Here is a 25861-nt window from a genome sequence, read left to right as displayed (position 1 = left end):
GTCATCAGGAATTCCTATTCATTTATAAATGAATATAAAGACGAATAATTAAATATTATTACAGGTACATAGTTTAGTACATACTTAATTTTGCAGTTGTTGAGAGCGACGCTGGATCATCAAGAGAATTGAAAATTATTTAATATTGAGGAATCTTCAGATTAAAAAGGTCAATGCGGTTGGTCATTGTGCTGGTCACATCATGACACCCTCGTTAATGTCTGCCATAGAAACAGTTCGGCTTTACATCGTCAGCCCTAGAGATCAGAAGGTGTGATAGGAAGTTGTTTTCTTTTTGCATAGACTATGTTTACATCTAGAGTCTTGATTCTATAGAGTTGATCAGTTTGAAGCATAGACTATGTTTACATCTAGAGTCTTGATTCTATAGAGTTGATCAGTTTGGAGCATAGACTATGTTTACATCTAGAGTCTTGATTCTATAGAGTTGATCAGTTTGGAGCATAGACTATGTTTACATCTAGAGTCTTGATTCTATAGAGTTGATCAGTTTGGAGCATAGACTATGTTTACATCTAGAGTCTTGATTCTATAGAGTTGATCAGTTTGAAGCAAAGACTATGTTTACATCTAGAGTCTTGATTCTATAGAGTTGATCAGTCAACGATTTACTGTACTCTCAGGGAAAATGCCAACTTGTAAAACACGAGAGACGAGGACTTCCACTCCAAAACAAAAAAAGTTTGCAATTTGTATTGCGTCATCATGAATCTCAATGATTTTAACTGTATACTTCAAAGCTGCGCAGCAACACTCACAAAAACAACCAAGGGGTAGAGAGATTGATACAACGGGATAGAGAGATTGATACAACGGGATTGTGACAAGTCAAAAACTCGCTGTCAGAGTCACTCTAAATTATCACAGCATTAATTATTATTTTTCATTATTTATTTATTTTATTTTAATTATTTGTCCATCCTACCCCTAAATCATTCACCCGCCACACCTTTTCTCCTCCAGGCTAGACTTAGTTGACCACATTGGAGATAGCGAAGGCGCGTCCTTTCATTTATCTGCCCTTGATCGGGGAAAGGTAAACACCCAATCTCTTTTGTCTTGCCCGCCGGAAGTCTGAAGGACGGTCGCGGTTGACACCGCCTTGGTTTGAATGCAAGCTAATCCTCCCCCCCCCTTTCTCCCACGTCTCTCTTTGATCTAAGAGATTACACGGGTCAACATACCGCGTGATACACCAAGGTGCGTCGCTTGTCGGACTTCACCCACGTGTAAGCTAATTCTTAGCCTAGGACGTTTCCTGTGTCCGCCCACATTTCCCAGGCATATATAAGTAGATTAATTAAAGTCAGACCCTCTCTTTCTCATTCGAGCTGAGCTATCGAGTCTGGACTATATCACTTATTCTTTCTCCTAGAGGAATACCTGGTGGTAAGCCGAACTTAATCACAAGTTCCATCTTAATTACTCTGTGCATATTTCAATTGGATTTTTATCATGTGTATTTTGCTTAGTTCATTTATATTTAATTAGTGCATTGTGTATTTCTCACTGGCGTAAGTAGAAAACATAAACTTGTGCTATGTATTTATTTATGTATTGCATTAATCTATTAATGCTACGTTGCTCAATTGATCGTTGATGCAACCATGTATATATTTGTACATCTTATTTTATTTCTTTTATCTCGGTTGACAGCCTTGATAATCTTACTAGCGCACTGATACTGCGTCTAGAAAAGAGATATGAATTATCTTCCCTGTAATGGATTATCTCCCCTTTACTCATTTTACTCTTATAAGAGTTACCCCGCTTGAACGGACACACTCTACATTCAAGCACGCTCCATTGTTCTCGACCCACGGTCATATGCAAACAAAGCGTCTCGGTCACTGACCACCGCCCAACTCACCCCCCCCCCCCTTTTCTTTCTCTATCCACCTGTGGTGTTTATTTGAGATTATTATTTCCCCTGCTATGTACATTTTTATATTATTACTTTCCCTTTTATGTACATTTTTATATTGCTACTATCAGCCATCTATTATTCCAAACCCCATTTGTCATCTTCTCCCAATTATGCTCTAAAGCAATTTTACCAATCTGACGAATGCACCTCAGTCGAGGGCATCGATAAGATGCTTGAGAGACATGTCCTAACTTGTCTTTGTTTATCCGCAGCCTCCCTCAGGTGTCTGCCTATTTATCGGATCACTTACCTGCCTATTTGCCTACTGGCCTATCTATGTGCTTAGTGCTAATCAGCGCTGCACTTGCCTAGTTGCTATCAAGAATCACCTATTGCCTAGTTACTGGATCAACGATCCATTTACCTGCAGTTGTGCTTAGTGCTATTCAGCGCTGCATTTGCCTACTGAGATCTACCCAACTCTACTACTTGGCGCTATCGGCATTGCCCGCCTATTCGACAGCCCACCTGTCAAGCTATTAGGCGCGACGTCCCTATAGAGTCAGATCTGTGCGAGACGTCATAGCTACGCCAACCCTCTGCAACTCACTGGACATATCCTGTTACTCACACTGCCCACGGCAGATCAGCTCTGCCCGCAGTAACCTTGTGCCCACGGTATCCGGCCACCCGCCATACTGTGCCCACTACAGATACTAGAACTTGGGACTGAGACTCCACAAGAACTATATCGCCGGCGTCCCTCTATCCGCTAGAGCGCCACCTCCAGCTGCAGAACCTCAAGCCAGGACCCAGCCAGCTGCGACATCAACAGGACAACCAGCTAAGTCAGAGGACAAAGTGACATACTCTCTTATTATGTGCAAGAGTGATGATTAAACATAGAATATACTAGAGATAGATGCCAACCCTCCCCCTTTTTATTATTATATGTATATTTATGTAAATAAATATCCTTTATTTTAACTTTTATATCTATCTTTCATTGCTTTGTCTCGTTGCGTGTCTGCTCCCGATTCATATGCTGATAAGTGGGGGTGTGATTGCTTTCAAAAATAATCATCCCCTAGACATAAAACGTGCCAAACACACGTCACATTTCCCCACCTGTCACATTTTGGCGAGCCCGTCCGTGGATTTAACCCATTAGCACAGCAGGCACGAACAGGCAGCAATAACTAAATTTCCTATCAATATTTTTTCTAAAAATATTTATAAGTATCATCACTTCGCATTATCAAGAGTGTCACTTCTGTCATATTTTATTTATCACTATTATTGCATTTCATGTATAATATTTTCTTGCAGGAACTTTGTGATTAACTTAGGCAGACACCGCATTCCTTCTGCACTTTTTCCTGTAACTCATGAGCAATTGCTCTCCAGTGGCCCTTTCCTCTATTCCATTTCATACTTTTTCTAATCCGTCCTCTATTATCATGGACTCAAAAGAATTAGATTCTGAAGTTGAGGAGATTATGATACTCCTTGGATTTAAAGACCCCGAGGTGGAAGACCTCGTACGCTGGTGGATTGACAAGGAAAGAAAATCCGAGCAAGAAATGGAAGAATTGGACAAAGTCCATGAACAGGAAACACCAGAAATCAGACAGAGCTATAGCCCGCAGAGTTTGGAGCTGAACACCACACTGGCAAGACAAGACCAGGAAACAGAGGAGAGTAAAACTACGACTCATATCCCAACCGGGCACACTGCCCAAACGGACACAGTAGTTACTACTAAGGATGAAACATTCATGACTGATATCCCTCCTCTCGACGATTCCACATTGTCTACCCAGCCCAACCCTCCTGCTCAGTCCAATAGTCCTGCAAACTGCGTTGCCCCAAACAAGCCCACTTCTCCTAGCAAACTTGCTCCTCCTCGCCCACCCACTCCTTCTGCTAAACCTCAGCACCACAAAGCACCAATCCAACAGCCAGCCGCGCACAAAGACTGCAACTACCCAGCACGTAAGCCTTGTCATAACCAGAACAACCAAGCCCACCGTGACTGCAACAACAGCACGCGTGGCAACAAAACTAACCGTGCCTACGGTGACTGCAACGACAGCATGCGTAGCCACAAACCCAACCGCCAAAAGCAGCAGGCCTCACAGCGCATTTCAGTAATGACCGCGGTCCCCAAACCCTCTGAGTCTAATCAGCAAACACGGACTGATAGAACAGCGGGCGACCCATGCGTCATATCAACACTGACTGTGGCCCCTGAACACACTGCCCTTGGCCCTACGAAAACGGAAGTCCTACCGGCACTTCCTCACCCTGTCTCTTCTTCCCCCGGGATAGAGACCATTCTGGTTAACGGGCGGTACGTCCGGTCCTTATTTGACACAGGCTGTGCGGTAAGTTCAGTTATCTGCAAAGCACTGGTTGATCCGGCTGATCTCACAGATAGAACCGTGACGATTCAGTCCCTTGACCGTGAGATTCCTCCAAAGGTTCTTCCTATCGCTAGGGTACACGTAGAGTGCAGGTACGTACATGGCACCATTGACGCCGCCGTCATGGACACGCCAGTGTATGATTTCATTCTAGGCTCCAAATATGTCCCTCTTGGAGTAGTCAATAAACCTTACTTCTCTCTGCCCGTCGGTAGATCGACGAAGCAGAAACGTGGCAGCAACCAGCAGGTTGGAAACCCTGGTCGCCACACTAACACACCTAGTCCCGACTCATCAGCGAAGCTCAAACCGCTTTGCCCTGGCATTGACTCTGCTAGGAAGTCACGAGTTAAGTCGTTTACCCGCGCTCGTGAGGGTCTACTTGACCCATGCTACTCAGCCAAAATCATGCAACATTCCTCTGACATTGACAGTGTCAGAATGCCCCGAGATAAGATGAACCCTTGCTCTCGTGGACTCACTCCTCTTCATGGCTCCTCAGCCACCATTCCGAATCAACCTCCCCCTGGCAGTGATAGTGTCAGAAAGTCACGAGGTAAGCCGAACCCTCGCGCTCGTGAAGACTCTTCTCACCCTGGCTCCTCAGCCACCATTCAATATCAACCTTCCCCTGGCATTGACCGTGTCAGGAAGCCACGATGTAAGCCAAGTTATCGCAATCGTGGGGACGTTCTCAGGCAGAACTCCACATTCTTTATCAGGCCACTCTTCCCTAACATTGATCGTGTCAGACGAAACCGAGGTAAGCTGACCACTTACTCTCATGAAGAAGCGCCTCACAGCGGCTTCGGAGGTAAGCCCCAACGAGCACACGTGCCTTGGGCACCCCGCCTAAGCCCTAACTACGCTCCCCAATCCGCCCCAGGAAGGAATTATTACTCACCCAGTCGCCCAATCTACTCCCCCAAGCAACCCCAAATGTTTCACCCAGGTGACTACATACTCAGGGACGGGAAGTAGACCACGGACAGACTTGGACAGACTACCCTCCTGGCATGGCAATCCTTTATTTTTCCAGATTTTTTTTTCTAATGCTGTGATAACAACTGATCTTAAAGTTAGAGTGACATCAGTCTGCTCGCACTTTATGGATCTTTCTGCGATAGATCCATCTTGGTGGCGGCGTATGTGACAAGTCAAAAACTCGCTGTCAGAGTCACTCTAAATTATCACAGCATTAATTATTATTTTTCATTATTTATTTATTTTATTTTAATTATTTGTCCATCCTACCCCTAAATCATTCACTCGCCACACCTTTTCTCCTCCAGGCTAGACTTAGTTGACCACATTGGAGATAGCGAAGGCGCGTCCTTTCATTTATCTGCCCTTGATCGGGGAAAGGTAAACACCCAATCTCTTTTGTCTTGCCCGCCGGAAGTCTGAAGGACGGTCGCGGTTGACACCGCCTTGGTTTGAATGCAAGCTAATCCTCCCCCCCCCTTTCTCCCACGTCTCTCTTTGATCTAAGAGATTACACGGGTCAACATACCGCGTGATACACCAAGGTGCGTCGCTTGTCGGACTTCACCCACGTGTAAGCTAATTCTTAGCCTAGGACGTTTCCTGTGTCCGCCCACATTTCCCAGGCATATATAAGTAGATTAATTAAAGTCAGACCCTCTCTTTCTCATTCGAGCTGAGCTATCGAGTCTGGACTATATCACTTATTCTTTCTCCTAGAGGAATACCTGGTGGTAAGCCGAACTTAATCACAAGTTCCATCTTAATTACTCTGTGCATATTTCAATTGGATTTTTATCATGTGTATTTTGCTTAGTTCATTTATATTTAATTAGTGCATTGTGTATTTCTCACTGGCGTAAGTAGAAAACATAAACTTGTGCTATGTATTTATTTATGTATTGCATTAATCTATTAATGCTACGTTGCTCAATTGATCGTTGATGCAACCATGTATATATTTGTACATCTTATTTTATTTCTTTTATCTCGGTTGACAGCCTTGATAATCTTACTAGCGCACTGATACTGCGTCTAGAAAAGAGATATGAATTATCTTCCCTGTAATGGATTATCTCCCCTTTACTCATTTTACTCTTATAAGAGTTACCCCGCTTGAACGGACACACTCTACATTCAAGCACGCTCCATTGTTCTCGACCCACGGTCATATGCAAACAAAGCGTCTCGGTCACTGACCACCGCCCAACTCACCCCCCCCCTTTTCTTTCTCTATCCACCTGTGGTGTTTATTTGAGATTATTATTTCCCCTGCTATGTACATTTTTATATTATTACTTTCCCTTTTATGTACATTTTTATATTGCTACTATCAGCCATCTATTATTCCAAACCCCATTTGTCATCTTCTCCCAATTATGCTCTAAAGCAATTTTACCAATCTGACGAATGCACCTCAGTCGAGGGCATCGATAAGATGCTTGAGAGACATGTCCTAACTTGTCTTTGTTTATCCGCAGCCTCCCTCAGGTGTCTGCCTATTTATCGGATCACTTACCTGCCTATTTGCCTACTGGCCTATCTATGTGCTTAGTGCTAATCAGCGCTGCACTTGCCTAGTTGCTATCAAGAATCACCTATTGCCTAGTTACTGGATCAACGATCCATTTACCTGCAGTTGTGCTTAGTGCTATTCAGCGCTGCATTTGCCTACTGAGATCTACCCAACTCTACTACTTGGCGCTATCGGCATTGCCCGCCTATTCGACAGCCCACCTGTCAAGCTATTAGGCGCGACGTCCCTATAGAGTCAGATCTGTGCGAGACGTCATAGCTACGCCAACCCTCTGCAACTCACTGGACATATCCTGTTACTCACACTGCCCACGGCAGATCAGCTCTGCCCGCAGTAACCTTGTGCCCACGGTATCCGGCCACCCGCCATACTGTGCCCACTACAGATACTAGAACTTGGGACTGAGACTCCACAAGAACTATATCGCCGGCGTCCCTCTATCCGCTAGAGCGCCACCTCCAGCTGCAGAACCTCAAGCCAGGACCCAGCCAGCTGCGACATCAACAGGACAACCAGCTAAGTCAGAGGACAAAGTGACATACTCTCTTATTATGTGCAAGAGTGATGATTAAACATAGAATATACTAGAGATAGATGCCAACCCTCCCCCTTTTTATTATTATATGTATATTTATGTAAATAAATATCCTTTATTTTAACTTTTATATCTATCTTTCATTGCTTTGTCTCGTTGCGTGTCTGCTCCCGATTCATATGCTGATAAGTGGGGGTGTGATTGCTTTCAAAAATAATCATCCCCTAGACATAAAACGTGCCAAACACACGTCACATTTCCCCACCTGTCACAGGGATAGAGAGATTGATACAACGGGATAGAGAGATTGATACAACGGGATAGAGAGATTGATACAACGGGATAGAGAGATTGATACAACAGGATAGAGAGATTGATACAACGGGATAGAGAGATTGATACAACGGGATAGAGAGATTGATACAACGGGATAGAGAGATTGATACAACGGGATAGAGAGATTGATACAACGGGATAGAGAGATTGATACAACGGGATAGAGAGATTGATACAACGGGATAGAGAGATTGATACAACGGGATAGAGAGATTGATACAACGGGATAGAGAGATTGATACAACGGGATAGAGAGATTGATACAACGGGATAGAGAGATTGATACAACGGGATAGAGAGATTGATACAACGGGATAGAGAGATTGATACAACGGGATAGAGAGATTGATACAACGGGATAGAGAGATTGATACAACGGGATAGAGAGATTGATACAACGGGATAGAGAGATTGATACAACGGGATAGAGAGATTGATACAACGGGATAGAGAGATTGATACAACGGGATAGAGAGATTGATACAACGCACACCAATGGCGTAGCTAGGGATTTGGGCGCCCGGTGGGCTTGAAAGTAAGTGGGAAAGAAAGAAAGAGAGAGAGAGAAAGAGAGAGAGAGAGAAAGAGAAAGAAAGAAAGTGGGAAACAAAAAAGAGAGAGAGATAAAGTGGGAAAAAGAGAGAGAGAGAGAGAAAGAGAAATAAAGAGAGAAAGAGAGAGAGAAAGAAAGAAAGTGGGAAACAAAAGAGAGAGAGAGACAGAAAGTGGGGAAAAAAGAGAGAGAGAGAGAGAGAAAGAGACAGAGAGAGAAAGAGAGAGTGTAAGAAAGAGAAAGGGAGAATGTACTTAGCAACATGGAACTAAAATCTCCAGAGGAGTGGTCCCGTCTTACTCCAGCCTGAACTCCAGTGCATTGGTCTCCTCTTACTCATCAAAGTCACGCGCCTAGCGGGAGATTAATGTCCTGGTGCCGTCCAATGAGGTCGATGATATTACACGCCGACTACAGCGCAGGCCGCTTTCAGCCCTTTTATGAAGATTTTATGCCAGCCATGTAGGAAGGGAACACGTCCCACAAGAGCACAAACTCGCTCCGAGAACAATGTTCTTGTCTTGAGAGTTCCATCCCAATATTACATTGCACTGTGACGACACACGACTCCTTAAAGCAAGCATCCCAAACGTAAACCAACGTAATATATACAGCACTTTGCGATTGAGGCAGTTAAGGCCCTTAGGACATTAACTATACTTCACTTTTTACTGATATTATACCTAATTTTTTATGTTTGTTTTCATTGAGAATTTTCTCATTACATTATCATATCATTGAAATCCCTAAAAATTAATGTGGCAAGGCAGCGTCATACACAACTAGATCTAGAGAAACGTTGCGCTGACGCTTGTCATCACTCACCCATGTCTCCTTCTTGCCCTCAGCGCCCACAAAGATCAGGTGTGTCTGGGTCAGGTAGAGCGTGCCTTGAGGCTTGCGACCACTGAATCTGTCAATTAGCTTGACATTGTCAACCTGAAATGATAAACATACATGTTCGTGTGAATATAACATGACAAGAATACAACTTCTTAACATGCTACCTTGATAAGCACAGTTAGGGTTAAAATTATTATTATAACTTGACCAAGTATAGACTCAATATTAAAACAATCAAAATAAGCCAAAAGTTCCCTGAGCGAAGCCTTAATGCCAAAGGAGTTTGTAAAGTAGAACTCGTCCATTTTGAGCTTTATTATAACGCTACAAGAAAAAAAAAACCCAGTAAAGTGAGACAGCCAAGCACTGTATGACCTTCAGTCAGCACTGTATGACCTTCAGTCAGCACTGTTAATAAAGAAAACAATTTTCTCTCAAAGTCCCGCAAGCCAACTCCAAAATGTCGAAGAAAAACCCAGACGCTAAAAACTGTTTCTTATCACACCATCATTTTTACGCTCGAGGCTATGAGTGGCCTTCTCGCTTTTAGTAGATAGAGAAAAAAAAGTGCTCTGACGAGTGGCCTCAAAGAATCATTAGCAGCAATGTCCCGATTGATCTAATTCCACTCTAACGGACTTACAAGCTTGAGCCTTCAGACATTATTTTCAAATGAATCGATGTTTATCACTACTCTACATGTTGTTCTTTTCTTCTACACCAAACAGACTTCATTAAACCTCTACACCAAGCAGACTTCATTAAACCTCTACACCAAACAGACTTCATTAAACCTCTACACTCTACACCAAATAGATAGAGCATTCATTAAGACTAAGTTCGACTGAGTAGACAGAACTTCATAACATTATCTCATGCTTTGAAATGTGTGACAGAATGATTTTATTCAGAGATGCTCTACACTTTTGGATGTTTTTTTTTCGAAATATTTCTATTGGTAAACATAAAAAGTCTCTTAAAACATTGACATTCAATAACCATCAAGTCGTGCGGCCATGGAACAGAATCTCCAGAAATTTCCAAGGTATTCCTACACGATAAAGCATCAGGAAAAAAAGAAGACATTCCTACAAAATATAGCCCCGGGAAGAAGAAAGACATTCCTACAAGATACAGCACCAGGGAAAAGGAAGACATTCCTACAAGATACAGCACCAGGAAGAAAAAAGACATTCCTACAAGATACAGCACCAGGGAAAAGGAAGACATTCCTACAAGATACAGCAACAGGAAGAAAAAAGACATTTCTACAAGATACAGCACCAGGGAAAAGGAAGACATTCCTACAAGATACAGCACCAGGAAAAAGGAAGACATTCCTACAAGATACAGCACCAAGAAGAAGAAAGACATTTCTACAAGATACAGCACCAGGGAAAAGGAAGACATTCCTACAAGACACAGCACCAGGAAGAAGAAAGATTTTCAGGCAAATGTTAGGAAGGTAACGTCAACATTTTTTTGTTTGTTTCACATTTCAATTTTGTTAATTTCTTCACTAAGAGCGTAAGTTGCTGAACCAGAGGTGCCAAGTTTGAATTGACGTTTGGCAGAATGGGATTAAAAACAAAAACACCTTAAGAGACTGTAGACATCGAAGCTTTAATGGTGCCAAGTATTAGACTCAATAAAGTTGCTGCCTTTGTTTTGTATATGTAATCATGTTCTTCAAAACAGTAACAGCACTAAATAGGAAATATTTTCGTCAAGTTCAAAACATTCAATAGCCTCAAGATCAGTGGCATTAGGTTTCCATTCATTGAAACAGACGTAAAGAGACAAGTGTCAAAAGTTGACTCAATTATTGCGTTTGGATTTGTCGTAAAGACGTTAGCTAGCAACAACTCACAGAAACAAAATAAAATTAACGACATCGAAGGAACAAGAGAGACAGATCAATATTTTGAAGAATCAAAACATTTAAGACACTAGATGAGTTCTATAGACTCGGTTGCAGCAACAATAACAACCACGCACGCGCAGAGACACACACTAAGGGTTGATGTGCTTTTACACATCTTTACCCATTGAAAAAAGGCAATACACACACACAATCTACTTAATTTGAACAAAAAAGAATTGAGTTTAAGATAAAAACGAAAATCGCTGTCATTTCTTCGACATCCCTTCTCTTCGAAGTTCGAAACTATTAATATATTTGAGATGCATTTTCCAGATTATCGAATCCCCCCAAAATTTTGTCATTGATAGGGGTGGCTTGAGGCCAGTGTCTCGACCAGACCTCTTGATCAGGTTTTCAGGCTTGAGGCCAGTGTCTCGACCAGACCTCTTGATCAGGTTTTCAGGCTTGGGGCCAGTGTCTCGCCCAGACCTCTTGATCAGGTTTTCAGGCTTGGGGCCAGTGTCTCGCCCAGACCTCTTGATCAGGTTTTCAGGCTTGGGGCCAGTGTCTCGCCCAGACCTCTTGATCAGGTTTTCAGGCTTGGGGCCAGTGTCTCGCCCAGACCTCTTGATCAGGTTTTCAGGCTTGGGGCCAGTGTCTCGCCCAGACCTCTTGATCAGGTTTTCAGGCTTGGGGCCAGTGTCTCGCCCAGACCTCTTGATCAGGTTTTCAGGCTTGGGGCCAGTGTCTCGCCCAGACCTCTTGATCAGGTTTTCAGGCTTGGGGCCAGTGTCTCGCCCAGACCTCTTGATCAGGTTTTCAGGCTTGGGGCCAGTGTCTCGCCCAGACCTCTTGATCAGGTTTTCAGGCTTGGGGCCAGTGTCTCGCCCAGACCTCTTGATCAGGTTTTCAGGCTTGGGGCCAGTGTCTCGCCCAGACCTCTTGATGAAGCATTGAAAGACGTAATCACCATTCTCTGATATTTCTCCTCAAAGGCATGTGTCGCTGTTTCGGATTCTCATTTCCCAGAACACCTGCTGTATTCTTCTACTTTGTCCTATCCGGAGGCGAACAATCCTGTTAGTCATGGCATGATAACAGATAGTTGGCATACTTTTTTTCCTGACGTATTCCACGAAATTGAACCATCTGTTTTTGTTTCCATGTTATTTGTTCATGCTTCAGAATAAAGTAAAAACGTTTCTTACTGCTTGACCCTTTCTTCCATTTTAGGGCAATACGTATCTGGTTTCGTTTCTCTGATTTATGTGTGGGCTGGCATGTGCGGGCTGGCATGTGTGGGCTGGCACATGTGTGGGCTGGCATGTGTGGGCTGGCATGTACTGAAGATCCGCTACTGTGCAGTCACTGTTCAGGTTTGAGATTACGGCTTTGAATAATTTGAAATATGCTTTCTGAGGAACCACCAATGTGTTAAAGAGAGCATTCCCTATTTCACACGGCTAGCTCTGATTGTTGTCAGGTTTCTTTATTGAGCTACCAACTTCATTTCAGCACGCCTCCAGCTGACGGATGGGAAAAGAATCCTTCTTCTCTCTCATCTCTTTTAGCTACCAGCGTTAGCTGTGATGTACAAATATTTCAGCCACGCAGTTTACAGGAGCGAAGAGGGGAACTTAGGATATTCAACAACAGTTGACTCTTCATAGTTCGACGGTTAATGAGACCTGGAGGCTGTCGGATTACCAAAGACTAACTGTACTTCAAAGGAATTTAACCGTTAATGTCAAGAAAATTCTAGATTTACTTATGATGTAATAAGATATTCTGTTGGACTTTTAAAACTATAACAAATAGAGAACAAAAGTTATTGATCTAAAATAAACAAAACATGATTTCAGCTTCCACATACTGTTCTAAATAATCATTTAAAGCTACCTACATTCTAAAATAGACCTACAGCAGTAAACATTAATTATATGAATGTAAGATCGTGCATTAAACATCTGTAATAGTCCCATGTATTGTTGTACACAAACAATCTGCCATGACCGTTTCCTGAATGCCTTTCGACATTAAAACATGCCTTTCAGTTCATGCATACATCGTAGCCGCGTTGGATTATTGATTGTGTCGGATTGAAAAGTGTCAGGTCATCAAGAGTCAACTGTAAAACTAATTCCAAGAAAATGATTGTGAAAAAGTAGAGAGAATAGAACGCTTTAAATATGAGGCCAGGGTAAAAAACAAAACAAAACAAAAAAACCTTTGAACTCAGAAGAGCGATTCATGTAGGAGAGATAACTCCGAAACAAAACAACTTATGCCTTATGCCTAAGAAAATTTGTCTTACAATTTGTACATTACACCAAAGAAAACATTCTAACCATTAAAAAAATGTACATTCACACCAGACTCAATCATAATTTACATGTGAAAACTTTATATCAGATTGTTTCTATTTAATGGTTTGATTGCCAGGGAAACAAAAGAGTGTTAGTGTTTATCTTTGCTTTCGGTGTCTTGTATCTCTTTTATGATGGTAAAATCACAAAATCCTGACACAACGGGTGATTTTTTATTTCTAGAATTTTTTTAGCTTTTTTAATGGATGTTTGTCTCAAACAGCTGCACAAATGGGGTTTATTTAAAATTAGTTTTAAAAAATCTCTCCTTCAAAATAAAACTCCCAAATACCAAAAACAAAAAATAAAAAGTGATTGGCCTATAGATGATGCCTTTTGTATTTTTTAAAAAACAAATCAGCACAAGGCATCTTTTTTTTTTTAGATCTAAAAATAGAATGAAAACCAACTGAACCAAAGTTTAATTCCAGTAAGCAAAGAAGATTTCGGTTAAGGAAAAACCCAATCAATAATCCTCCAAGAATACTAAGTGGCTTAGTTAACCCACAATGATAATATCTTGAATAATGCCTGCAGAGAAAATTTTCGGATCAAGCTAGCCACTTTCACTCTGACGTACCAGCCTCGTCAATAAAGCAGCCATGTCACTGGACTACAGGTTTGAACGTCTTGAAATAACTTGCAAGTATAACTACAAGAATCTTGAAATAATTTCTAAGTGTAACTACAAGAATCTTGAAATAACGTATAAGTATAACTACAAGAATCTTGAAATAACTTCTAAGTATAACTACAAGAATCTTGAAATAATTTCTAAGTGTAACTACAAGAATCTTGAAATAACTTATAAGTATAACTACAAGAATCTTGAAATAACTTCAGAGTATAACTACAAGAATCTTGAAATAACTTCTAAGTATAACTACAAGAATCTTGAAATAACTTCTAAGTATAACTACAAGAATCTTGAAATAACTTCTAAGTATAATTACAAGAATCTTGAAATAACTTCTAAGTATAACTACAAGAATCTTGAAATAACTTCAGAGTATAACTACAAGAATCTTGAAATAACTTCAGAGTATAACTACAAGAATCTTGAAATAACTTCTAAGTATAACTACAAGAATCTTGAAATAACTTCAGAGTATAACTACAAGAATCTTGAAATAACTTCAGAGTATAACTACAAGAATATTGAAATAACTTCTAAGTATAACTACAAGAATCTTGAAATAACTTGGTATAACTACAAGAATCTTGAAATAACTTCTAAGTATAACTACAAGAATCTTGAAATAACTTCTAAGTATAACTACAAGAATCTTGAAATAACTTCAGAGTATAACTACAAGAATCTTGAAATAACTTCTAAGTATAACTACAAGAATCTTGAAATAACTTCAGAGTATAACTACAAGAATCTTGAAATAACTTCAGAGTATAACTACAAGAATCTTGAAATAACTTCTAAGTATAACTACAAGAATCTTGAAATAACTTCTGAGTATAACTACAAGAATCTTGAAATAACTTCTAAGTATAACTACAAGAATCTTGAAATAACTTTAGAGTATAACTACAAGAATCTTGAAATAACTTCTAAGTATAACTACAAGAATTTTGAAATAACTTCAGAGTATAACTACAAGAATATTGAAATAACTTCTAAGTATAACTACAAGAATCTTGAAATAACTTGGTATAACTACAAGAATCTTGAAATAACTTCAGAGTATAACTACAAGGATCTTCTTATCTTATATAATCTTATATAATACAGACGTTACTTCAAAAAAGAAGATGATTACGTCCTACGCGTCATGCATTTAGTCATGCATATTAACCAATGACTTAAATTCTGCCAAGTCACTGGTTTTCCTGGCTAGCTCAGGCAACCCATTCCATGCTCTAATAGCACTAGGGAAGAAGGAGTATTTGTACAAATTTGTCCTAGCATATGGGACGAGGAATGTGCCTTTATCTTTGTGTCTTTCAGAGTATTTTATTAAATTTTGTTTTTGTATTTGAAGATTATGGTTCAGTGTTTTATGTATTATTGCTACTTTACTTTTGAGCCTTCTGTCCTGAAGGCTTTCTAAATTTAGTGATTTTACTAAAGGTGTTACTCTAGTCAAATGTGAATATTCGTTTGTTATGAATCGCACTGCTCTATTTTGTGTCTGTTCTAGTTTCTTAATGTTTTCTTGAGTTGAGGGGTCCCAAACAGAGGATGCATATTCTATTATTGGCCTAACCAAGGTTAAATAACATTTTAGTTTTATGTTCTTATTTGATTTATAGAAATTTCTTTTAATAAATCCTAATGCTTTGTTTGATTTTTTTGTAGTTTCATCAATATGTGGATTCCATGACAGTTTTTCATTTATTATAACACCTAGGTATTTTGCGTTTTTAGTCTGTGTTACTGGTTTGCCATGAATAAGATAAGTGGAATTAATTTGTTTTAGTTTTTTTGTTACTCTTAACAACTGACATTTTTCTGGGTGGAAAGACATGCTCCAATTTGATTCCCATTTCTGTAATTCATCTAATTCTCTTTGTAAAATATCTGTGTCTTGTGTTGTTTTTATTGTTCTATATATTATGCAATCGTCTGCAAATAATCTGACTTTTGTTCCTGAAGTAATGCAATTTGGTAAATCATTTATGTAAATTAAAAATAGTAGTGGACCCAAGACTGTTCCTTGAGGTACACCTGAGTTTACTGTTATCGGTGTTGATTTAGAGCCATTTATTATTACAGTTTGTTCTCTCCCTATCAGAAAGTCTTTAATCCACTGATGCAGTGGACCATTAATGCCGAAATATTTTAATTTTTTAAGCAAACTATCTTGAAATAATTTCCAAGTGTAACTACAAAAATCTTGAAATAACTTAAAAGCTTTTTTTTTGGAACATATCGGAAGAAATACTGCAAGTAACTTTTTGATGTGTAGATGACTTTAAGGTTAGAAATATAAGTATTTTAAAGTAAGAAATGTGAAAAAAAAACAAGAAATTGAAATGCCGTTGATATGAAAAAAACAAAAAGGTTTGGGAATCAAGTTCTTTATTTTGGTCGTTGTTTGCTGAGCGCCTCAATGCAGCAGGGAGACATTCAATAAGAAGCAAGGCTAGAGGGACAGTGTTGGCACGCCCAGATCATAATTTGTTTTTCACAAGAATAAATTTTCAAACATTACCACTTAGAAAGATTTTTTAAAAAATTAGAATGCTTTCAGATATAATTATTATAATTAGTTTATTTCCAGGAACAAATAATGACCCAATACGTCCCAGCCTGGTTTTATGTACATTATTATTATATAGGCCAACGAGCCGACACAAGCGCGCATCGAGCTCTTGAAGTCTAATTAGCATTTCATACAAAAGGCTTTAAAAGTCTGAGTAGGTGAATAGAAGAGTTTCACAATCCAAGTTCAATTGTCAATCACTAAAGAAAGAAACTTGATGTTTAGAACACTGATTCATCTTTGGGTTTTATTTTTCTGTTTTGCAGTCTTACGTTTTTTCGCCTGTCACAGATAGAGAGAGAGAAAGAGAGAGAGAGAGAGAGAGAGAGAAAGAGAGAGAGAGAGAGAGAGAGAGAGAGAAAGAAAGAGAGAGAGAGAGAAAGTAAGAGAAAGCTAAAGACAGAGAAATAGACAGAAGGAGAGAGACATGGAGATAGAGACTAATAGAGAGAGAGAGAGACAACGAGATACAGGGAGAGAGACAAACACTATTTCGCCAACAATTGATCAGCAGAAGCAGTTTGTGGCTAGACAACAAATCAGTAAGCTATCACAAGGCCTAAAAGGTCATTCCTTTGAGAAGCCTTGTTTTGCAGACATTCCACAACTAAAACACAAGCTCCATCAGCCTCACGATCCAATTCAATGCTGGCCGCTACATCTCCAGATCTGTCGTGACCACGGACCGGATATTACAATGGACAAAGATAACGATTACGCTGGCCAGTAAATACTTTAGAGCCATAATGCCGGCCCCGGCGTTCCTGGGTGGCCGATAAAGGATGGGTGGTGGAGAGAACCACCGAGAGTCTGAATGTGACCAGGCTTACGTTGCACGCTATTTAACCATGCCAGAGGCAGAGGTTCTCAGCAAGAGATAAACAGAAGTCATATTTCTACCTACAGTTATCTTGGACATGAAGCAGTTTAATATATATTTAGAAACTTTGAGCTCAACAGGAATGAGACTTTTTACAAAGCCTATATTAACTCACTACACCTGTCTGTCCGTCTGGTACGAATTTTGTAATGGTTTCTATTTTTCTCCCACTTCTTGGATCAAGTTGACATTTTAAACCCCCTCCCAAAAAATAAAAAAATTAGTAAATCAATTAGTGGTAACTTATAAATTTTGTTTTAAATAGAAAAAGGGAGATAAATCTTAGTGATTTTTTTCAGTTCTTTCCCTTAGATAAGCTTAATTTAATTTTTTTTTTCTTAATTTGAATTTTTCCCCCCTCATGATTCTTGAAAGCAGAGAGATGATAGAATAAAATAGAAAATTAAGTTAGAAATAATGAAAAGTCTAGAAGGACGCCACTGGTTAGTTGACAGCAAAAACGTAACAGAGAGATACTGAAGTGTAGTTCAAGGAATTAGCCACTTCACTGTACAAGATGTAGAAGATAGAAGGCCAGTTGAAAGTGCACGAAGCAATGTCGACGACAATGGGAAGCATACAACAACACTCAAAGAAATAAACTACCAAGATAACCCCAGAACTTAAGGGAAAAAAACATTTATGAAATCAACCGTTCTTGAGACTCTAAAGTTAAAATGTCTGACAAGAAGAAAAAAAAAGATCGGGAGAGAAGTTTACAAAAATGTAAAAACGAAATGGTTAACCTTTTGTATGTGTTTGTGTTAACATGACCTATACTATCCACTAATCGTAGAGCTGCGTTAAATAATAATAAGTCTATCCGAAAAAAAAATTTAATCTGATAAAATAAATAAATTTTAAATTTATTTTTTTTCGGAAAAAAACAGACGCTATTTTGGTCAGTCTGGTATCTTTATTGAAGCCTTTCAATGTTGAAACAATGCAATGAAGAAACAAATCTAATCTAGATGTAGAGATCAAAATTTCAAAGTGCAAACACAAGCGCCATCTTGCTCATCAAATAATATTGAACATTCCCGCAAGACAATCGAACAGCCCTTGGAGGGACGCCATCTACTCCAGGCAGCCAGGGCGCTTACAGCTCCTGCTCATCAGACCTGACGTTACATTCAGTAAATAACTTGAGACTGGTTTCGTATCTCCATCGGGGAAGAAGTCTACCCCCCCTTTTCTTTGTACTAAACACTAACAAAAGATAGAGAAGTCTTTTACTGTTGACATGCCCGCTTCTCATAAACCAAAAGACAAGCAACTATCTCAGCCAAACGATAACCATGGGTGTCGGTCAACCAGATCTGAGGGACCAACACTTACAGTGGACTTGCACATTTAAACAATTTAAAAAAGCACTGGCAGTATAATTAGAGCATATGAACAATTAGTACAACAGCCAAATAACTACGTCTACACATCCCAAAAACAAACAAAAAAAACTGTATTGATGATTTCACGAGCCTAGTAAAATACTTAGTCAAGTGAAAAAAACAACAACACTGATATAACTTAGGATAGCTACCCTTTCAGACCATTAATTTTATAAGATGTATAAGGCAGACGATAGAAAGGTCTTTCGTTTCTGTAGCCCACGGTTAACGAGGCATTCCTTTGGACGGGGAAGACATTAAGAACTAATTTATTCAATTATACAAAATATATGGACCGACTTCTAGTAGGGCCGGCCTTAGATAATTGGAGGCCCTAGGCGAAGTAAATTTGGTGGCCCCCAAATGAAATAGAAAAAAAAAATTACACTTAAAAAAACAACAACCTAGTGTACTCCAATTGTAACAATGAGAAGTTGCACTATTTCTTCTCTAACAAAAAAAATGTTTTTGAGACCTGTGCGACGCCCCCACCAATCGGAAGCTATACGCGGCTGCCTAGTTTGCCTATGCCTGAGACCGGCCCTGCTTCTAGACCTTATTTTTGTGTCAACCTTCCATTGACTAGAAAGTAACAAGAAGAACGTAAATTCAGTTTCGTTTTTTTTTTGTAGTGAGGTGGGGGTGGGTAGGATGATGTGTTTAGGGACACAAGGAATGTTGTTTTCACCCTGGCTCTAGAAACAGTTTCAGGTCTACAATGGCTAGAGACGAAAGAGAAATCAATTCTAACTTCTTAACTACAGACGCGCGAAATGAGATTTGACAATCTGGTGAGCCATGGCAGAAATGACTGAAAAAATCTCGTGAAGCATGTCAGGAGTTCTCTCAGATTGTTTTTTTCGCCAGAGACAATAGAACAGGTCAGGAGTTCTCAGACTGTTTCCCGCCACACACAATAGAACAGGTCAGGAGTTCTCAGACTGTTTCCCGCCACACACAATAAAATAGCTGACGAGCTCGCCCACGTTTAAAAAAAAAAAGAATCTTAAAAAACAAAAGAAACGTGGGAATTTCACGTCAGCTCACAAGTTTTATTAAAAATAAATCAAGACAATTTAGTCTTAGTTTACAAACGCTTTCATCCCAACAATAGCTTTAATTGATATCTTTTTTTTTTTTATCAATGAGAATTCAACGCTTGAAACGAAGCAAGATGAATGAAATCTTGTCTTGTCAACAGTTATACAACCTAACCATGTAAACATCTTGTACACCACAACCTTAGACTTTATTAGTGGATTGTTAAATAAGAAAAATAAAAGAAAAATCAATCCTAAAAAAAAAAACAACTTATCTAAGGGGAAGAACTCCGCACTTACATATATAACTCTCAAGAATGTAGAAGTTATTTCTCTCAAAATGTACCTTTTTTCCCCTTATTCGATAATAAACAACCACAAAAAAAATAGTTAATAGGCTAACTTTTTAATCATTTAAAGTTTTGTTTATCTAAACTTTTTTTTTAATTTTCAACTTGATCCGAGAATGGTTGTGGGAGAAAAAACGTGCACAATTATTTAATGGGACAAACCCCAAACCTATCAAAATGTTCATGTTCATGTCTTTTGAGATCCTCCTCTTCTCCCTCCCTCACTAATGTGAACATAAAAGGAAAGAAAGCACAAGTTGAGATATAGAAGAGAGGAAGGCCATGAACGTTGCACTAAATCTCCACACTGAAGACACAAGACAAGCAGGATGCACACTCCAGCTGCTGGATGCACACTCCAGCTGCTGGATACACACTCCAGCTGCTGGAAACACACTCCAGCTGCTGGATACACACTCCAGCTGCTGCATACACACTCCAGCTGCTGGATACACACTCCAGCTGCTGCATACACACTCCAGCTGCTGCATACACACTCCAGCTGATGCATACACACTCCAGCTGCTGCATACACACTCCAGCTTAGCTATAAAAATTTGGCTTCAAAATTATAACAGCACACGCCTATGATGGTGGGACTCCACAGCCACGACCTCATCTCATCTTTGCACGTGGTCCTGTGTGGGGCATAGGCGACCAACCAGCTTCCTCCAGGCGTCTCGGTTCTGGGCGAGTCTCTCCAACTGTCCCAATGTCTTGCCCATCAGCTTCCTAATCGCGGTTTAGCAAATCGAACGATATTCTTTTTTTTTTCAAAGCACAATCCTTATATTGTCTCTCAAGATTGAGACGCCAACCATGTAAGATGCTATTGCAGATCTTCAAATGTGAACTATTGAGTCGTATTAGAGATGAATTAAACTAATGCAAACAAACATCAATGTAATGAAGTAGCAGGGCTAGACAAACACTTTAATTCATTGCACTAAAAATGTCGGTTAATAGTCGCTATGGTAACGGCGCTAACTAAATAGTTCAAACCATTTTAGTACGATTAAAAAAAAACATTATTTCTAATGGATATCACATCGCAGATGCTGTCAAATAAACGTCTGGGATAATGTGCTATGAGTTATAAAATATTTGATGACTGCCTTAAGTCTAAGTGTTTAGGAATATATACGGTATTTTGTTTATGAATATATACGGTATTTTGAGTTGAGTTTAAAACTAATGGAAGACTTGGGCAGTTCGCTAGGAGACAATTGATAAACCGTTGCCAAGATCATGAAAAAAACAAAAACAACAAAAAAACTAAGCGATTTGCTTTGACCAAGTAAATTTTGTAAAGACCAGAAGAAGTTATTTCTATTTCTTTTCTAATCTCTAAAAGTTATTTGTCATTCTCAAAGAAATTTCTTTAAAAGCAATAGCATGATCGATCGCATTTTTTGTTGTTGTTAGTCTGTTAATCTTTGCATTCTTTATAAGTTCGTTGGACTTAGAAAATGACATTTCAAAGTTTAAGGGAGTTATCTTTTTTCTTTTTGAAATGATACGCTCAACAATTTCTCTTAGCTATTCTAAAGATTATCAATGAAACAAAGTCTGTCCAGTCGTTATAGTCGCAACCCCTGGGCTGCTTAGACCAATAGCTGTTGAATAGCTCTTTGCCTGGTCAAAGTTCTGACGTAACATTGGTCTCGGCCCGTTCCTGTTGGGACTAGAAACACATCCTCCCAGTTGAATGTTTGTTGGGACTAGAAACACATCCTCCCAGTTGAATGTTTGTTGGGACTAGAAACACACCCTCCCAGTTGAATGTTTGTTGGGACTAGAAACACACCCTCCCAGTTGAATGTTTGTTGGGACTAGAAACACACCCTCCCAGTTGAATGTTTGTTGGGACTAGAAACAGATCCTCCTAGTTGAATGTTTGTTAGGACTAGAAACACACCCTCCCAGTTGAATGTTTGTTGGGACTAGAAACAGATCCTCCTAGTTGAATGTTTTTTGGGACCAGAAACACACCCTCCCTGTTGAATGTTTGTGTATTGCGAAGTTGGACACAAAATGTCCACACGTTTTAGGGCCATTATTACATTTGCCAACAGTTGTTGGCTAGTTTACGTCCAGAGCTGACGTCATGTGTGCTAGTGTGTGTGTTTGAGAGAGAGAGAGAGAGAAAGAGAGAGAGAGAGAGAGGGAGGGAATGTGTGTGTGTTTGTGGTTGCGTGTGTGCCGGGGTGTGCTCATGTGTGTAAGGCAGTAAGAAGACAGAAATCGATTGAAACCAAAATGAAGCCAGAGAATATTGAACTCAATCAAACATGTTTCCAGAAAGCCCGAAGGAGTGACGGGGAAATGAAAAAGAAAGCGAAGAAATAGCGTGAAATGTTTCACCAGCAACTCAAATTTTCTGGATAAGTTTCTCAAAAAAACTAGGTCGAGATTGACGCAAAAAAAATATATTCTCCCCCAGTCCCCCTTTTGTGTGTGAATGATGTGAACACGGTGTGAAACATTTGTCACTGAGAGAGAGAGACTATGTAAGACAAATCTGGTCTCTCGTAGGATCTGAGTTCGTACAAATAGGATCAATCCATTGTTTACAATGCAAGTTCTAAGTCACCATCAACAAACTCTTTTAGTTGTACGTGTCGTATTGTAATTTATTAATATTTAATTCCTCGATCTTAACCCAACACTCTTTGAAACATTTTATTTCTAGTCCCCAGGGAACTTTCTGAAGTTTTTTTTTTTACAATTTGCCTTAGAATTTCTACACAAAAGAGCGGATATTCTAAGGGGGAATAATTGGTTTCTATTTATAACTAAATTTGGTAAACTATACATAGAGAAAATCTTATATCGGGGTCTAAAAAAATCTTTTCAGTTTATAAGTTTGAAGTTAAATCTACTAATGCGAATTTATTATTGCCTAATATATAGTGTTCGTTCAATCTTTTCATGAGTTCTATTTATAGATGACTTTTATTCGTAGAGAGTGTTTGGATTATTTCGTCACTTTAACAACAATCTTTGACATACATTTAATATTGTGCTATTGCCTGGAACTTTGGATGACATAACAGCCTATGTATCACTCAATTCCAGTGTAAAAGATAAAATCAAATGTGCAAGTACCTCTGCTGAGGGGTTAGGTTATTATACAGCATTACAAGTACGGGGAGTGTTAACGAGCTCTATAACTTGTGATTGTTCTAAAAGCACCCCCCCCACACACACACACTCTGTACATCAGACGTTTGATCAACGTACACACACACACACAAGTGTACATACTTAGTGCTACATCTTGACCACTTGTCTTCAGCTCGCGCTGAGTGCACACCCACGCACGTCACCACACTCCAAACGACACGACACAATAAATAATGCTTCCCGTGCACTTCCAGAGCGGCCCTTAATTAAGACGGGAGGGTCGCAGGAGTGCCAGCAGAAATCGATGAGCTACCCACATGTACCACATCAAATCGGTAGAATAATGACTTGGCATTGTGAGAAATGGCCGCAACATTAGACTTACAAAACAGCCAAGACTTGTTGGATTAAGTAAAGTGATTACTCTTTGTTCATTAATTTATCGTTATTGTTGGCATTAGCTGGAATTGGTTGAACTATGGTTTAGATAAGAGGACGTAGCCCTATAACCTCACCAGCTCTAGATATATCTTGGCACTAGCAATATCCTATCACTATCATGTCATTGGATCTGTCATATCACTAACTTTATCTTATCGCTAGTTCTATCATCACTAGATCTCAATTCGATTGTACGTTTTCAGAGCGGAAATAGTATTTACTAAAATCCTATTCAAACCGCAAAGTGTAAATTTATCTCTTAGTTACAAAGCTCTAATGATAAACACAGACATTGAGGGTAGGGTCAAATCGTAAACCTGTGTGGCTCAATAGCACAAGGGAGTTGCACATTTAAAACTTTTCAGTTAGAACTTATTTTAACATTGTACTTTGAGATCACTTGCAGGGAAGAATAATGTTGTGTCAGCGGAATCATTCCCTAAAGTCTACACCACAATCATTACATTAAAAATTGTCAGCTCCTGAAACTATTAACCACACTCTGTACCCTCAGGAGATACAAATCAGCGATTCCCAAGTGACGAAAACACAAAATGTCCAGAAGGAGAAATAATTAGAAAGCAGTGAGTCATACGTTTAGATGGGGAGAGAAATACTAATGGAATTAGTAAACTAATTGTTTTCCAAAAACGTCATGTTCCCCAAAAGATATAAGATTTTGTGTTCCCATAAAGTCATCATCTAAGTACGATCTTGTGTTTCCATAGACACTAGTGTTTCCATAACGTTATTATGAAGATCTTGAATTCCCCCAAAGTTATTATAAAAAATCTTGTATTTCCCTGGAGGCACAGTGGTACGGTAAAGCGCTTGCCTTTCGAATCGAGGTTCCGGGTTCGAATTCTGCGATTTTTAAATTTCGGAATCTTTTGGGCGCCTCTGAGTCCACCCAGCTCTAATGGTATTTGACATTAGTTTGGGAAAGTAAAAGCGGTTGGTCTTGTGCTGGCCCCATCACCTGCCCTATACATTGCAAGGTCTGAAAGGGGAACTTTACTTATATTGCCATACAGTTATTGTCAAACATCCTGTGTTCTCATTAAGTCATCATCATCCATTTAGTATTCCAATGATCTCATCAAATGTACTGCATTCCCAAACATATCCATGGCTACACCATTAACCATCTTGTCATAAGTTCTTGTGTATTCTCCTTAAGTCAGCATGAACCATCTCGTGTCCCCTTGAAGTCATAATAAACCAATTTGTATTACTGCAGAGCCACAGCGCCCCATCTGGTATTCCCACGAAGTCATTATCTCCCAGTACCTTTCCTGGAACACAGCTGACACCTGTCTAAAATTGACACCTCAGCTGTGAGGGCATTGCCCAGTCATCGCTGGACTAACGTGTTTGAGGAGGGGGGGGGGGTAAATACTTTTAAGAAGTGTCGATTATTCGAGTTTTCTTTGGTTCATAAATAAGAACAGGTAGGTATAACAAAATATGAACAAACAATAAATACTATTTTTATTTGATAGAATTACATTTAGCTGAAAACTAAAAATGTCCAGGCATCAGGTCGCATTAGATTATCGGTAGCACCAGCTATATATAGTGTTGCACTACAGTATGTGAGTACGATCAACTTCTGCTATCATCCTCCGACTACTGGTGAACGCATATTACAAGAAAAACTAAACGAAATAATCAATTCAGTTTGTTTTTAAACAGTTTTCATTCTACGCCTCACACTGGTGGCTCTAAATTAGACCGAGGACGTGTCTCTCTAAATGCTTGACGTCCTGTACAATTGAAAGAAACGATCTTCGATTCATTCTAACTTCAAGTGCTAAGAAAACCTTAACCTTAAAAAATCAATATTTTCATGAAAATGAGAATTCTGGCCACCGAGTTGCTAAACTTATAAACTTCAGATGCTAAATCATGTGCACCCGATTCTCCAGTAATAGAAAACTTGATCTGATCGCTACACAATTAGAATGCAATCATTTCGGACGCTAGGGACTATCGATCGTTCGGTTGAGTTCAAATGTTGGCGAGACATCAACATACAAAAAAAAAAAAAAAAAGAATTAAACCTAAACACACAGACAATAAACTA

General features: G+C 39.4%; 1 protein-coding gene across 5 annotated transcripts in view; it reads right to left on the bottom strand.

The window, feature by feature from the left end:
- The window catches only part of LOC106052271 (myotubularin-related protein 6-like), a 106038-nt gene that overhangs the window by 41367 nt on the left and 38810 nt on the right, over nucleotides 1–25861 (bottom strand). For all 5 annotated transcript variants that reach the window (XM_056037751.1, XM_056037749.1, XM_056037747.1 and 2 more), the window contains one exon: nucleotides 9085–9198. In XM_056037751.1, coding sequence (XP_055893726.1) covers nucleotides 9085–9198 — 114 coding nt within the window. The remainder of the gene's footprint in view (nucleotides 1–9084; nucleotides 9199–25861) is intronic.

Source organism: Biomphalaria glabrata, chromosome 8 (genome assembly GCF_947242115.1).
Source record: "Biomphalaria glabrata chromosome 8, xgBioGlab47.1, whole genome shotgun sequence".
In the NCBI taxonomy this organism is placed as follows: domain Eukaryota; kingdom Metazoa; phylum Mollusca; class Gastropoda; family Planorbidae; genus Biomphalaria; species Biomphalaria glabrata.
The sequence above is the reverse complement of the archived record's forward strand: the minus strand, read 5'-3'. Positions and strand labels throughout refer to the sequence as shown.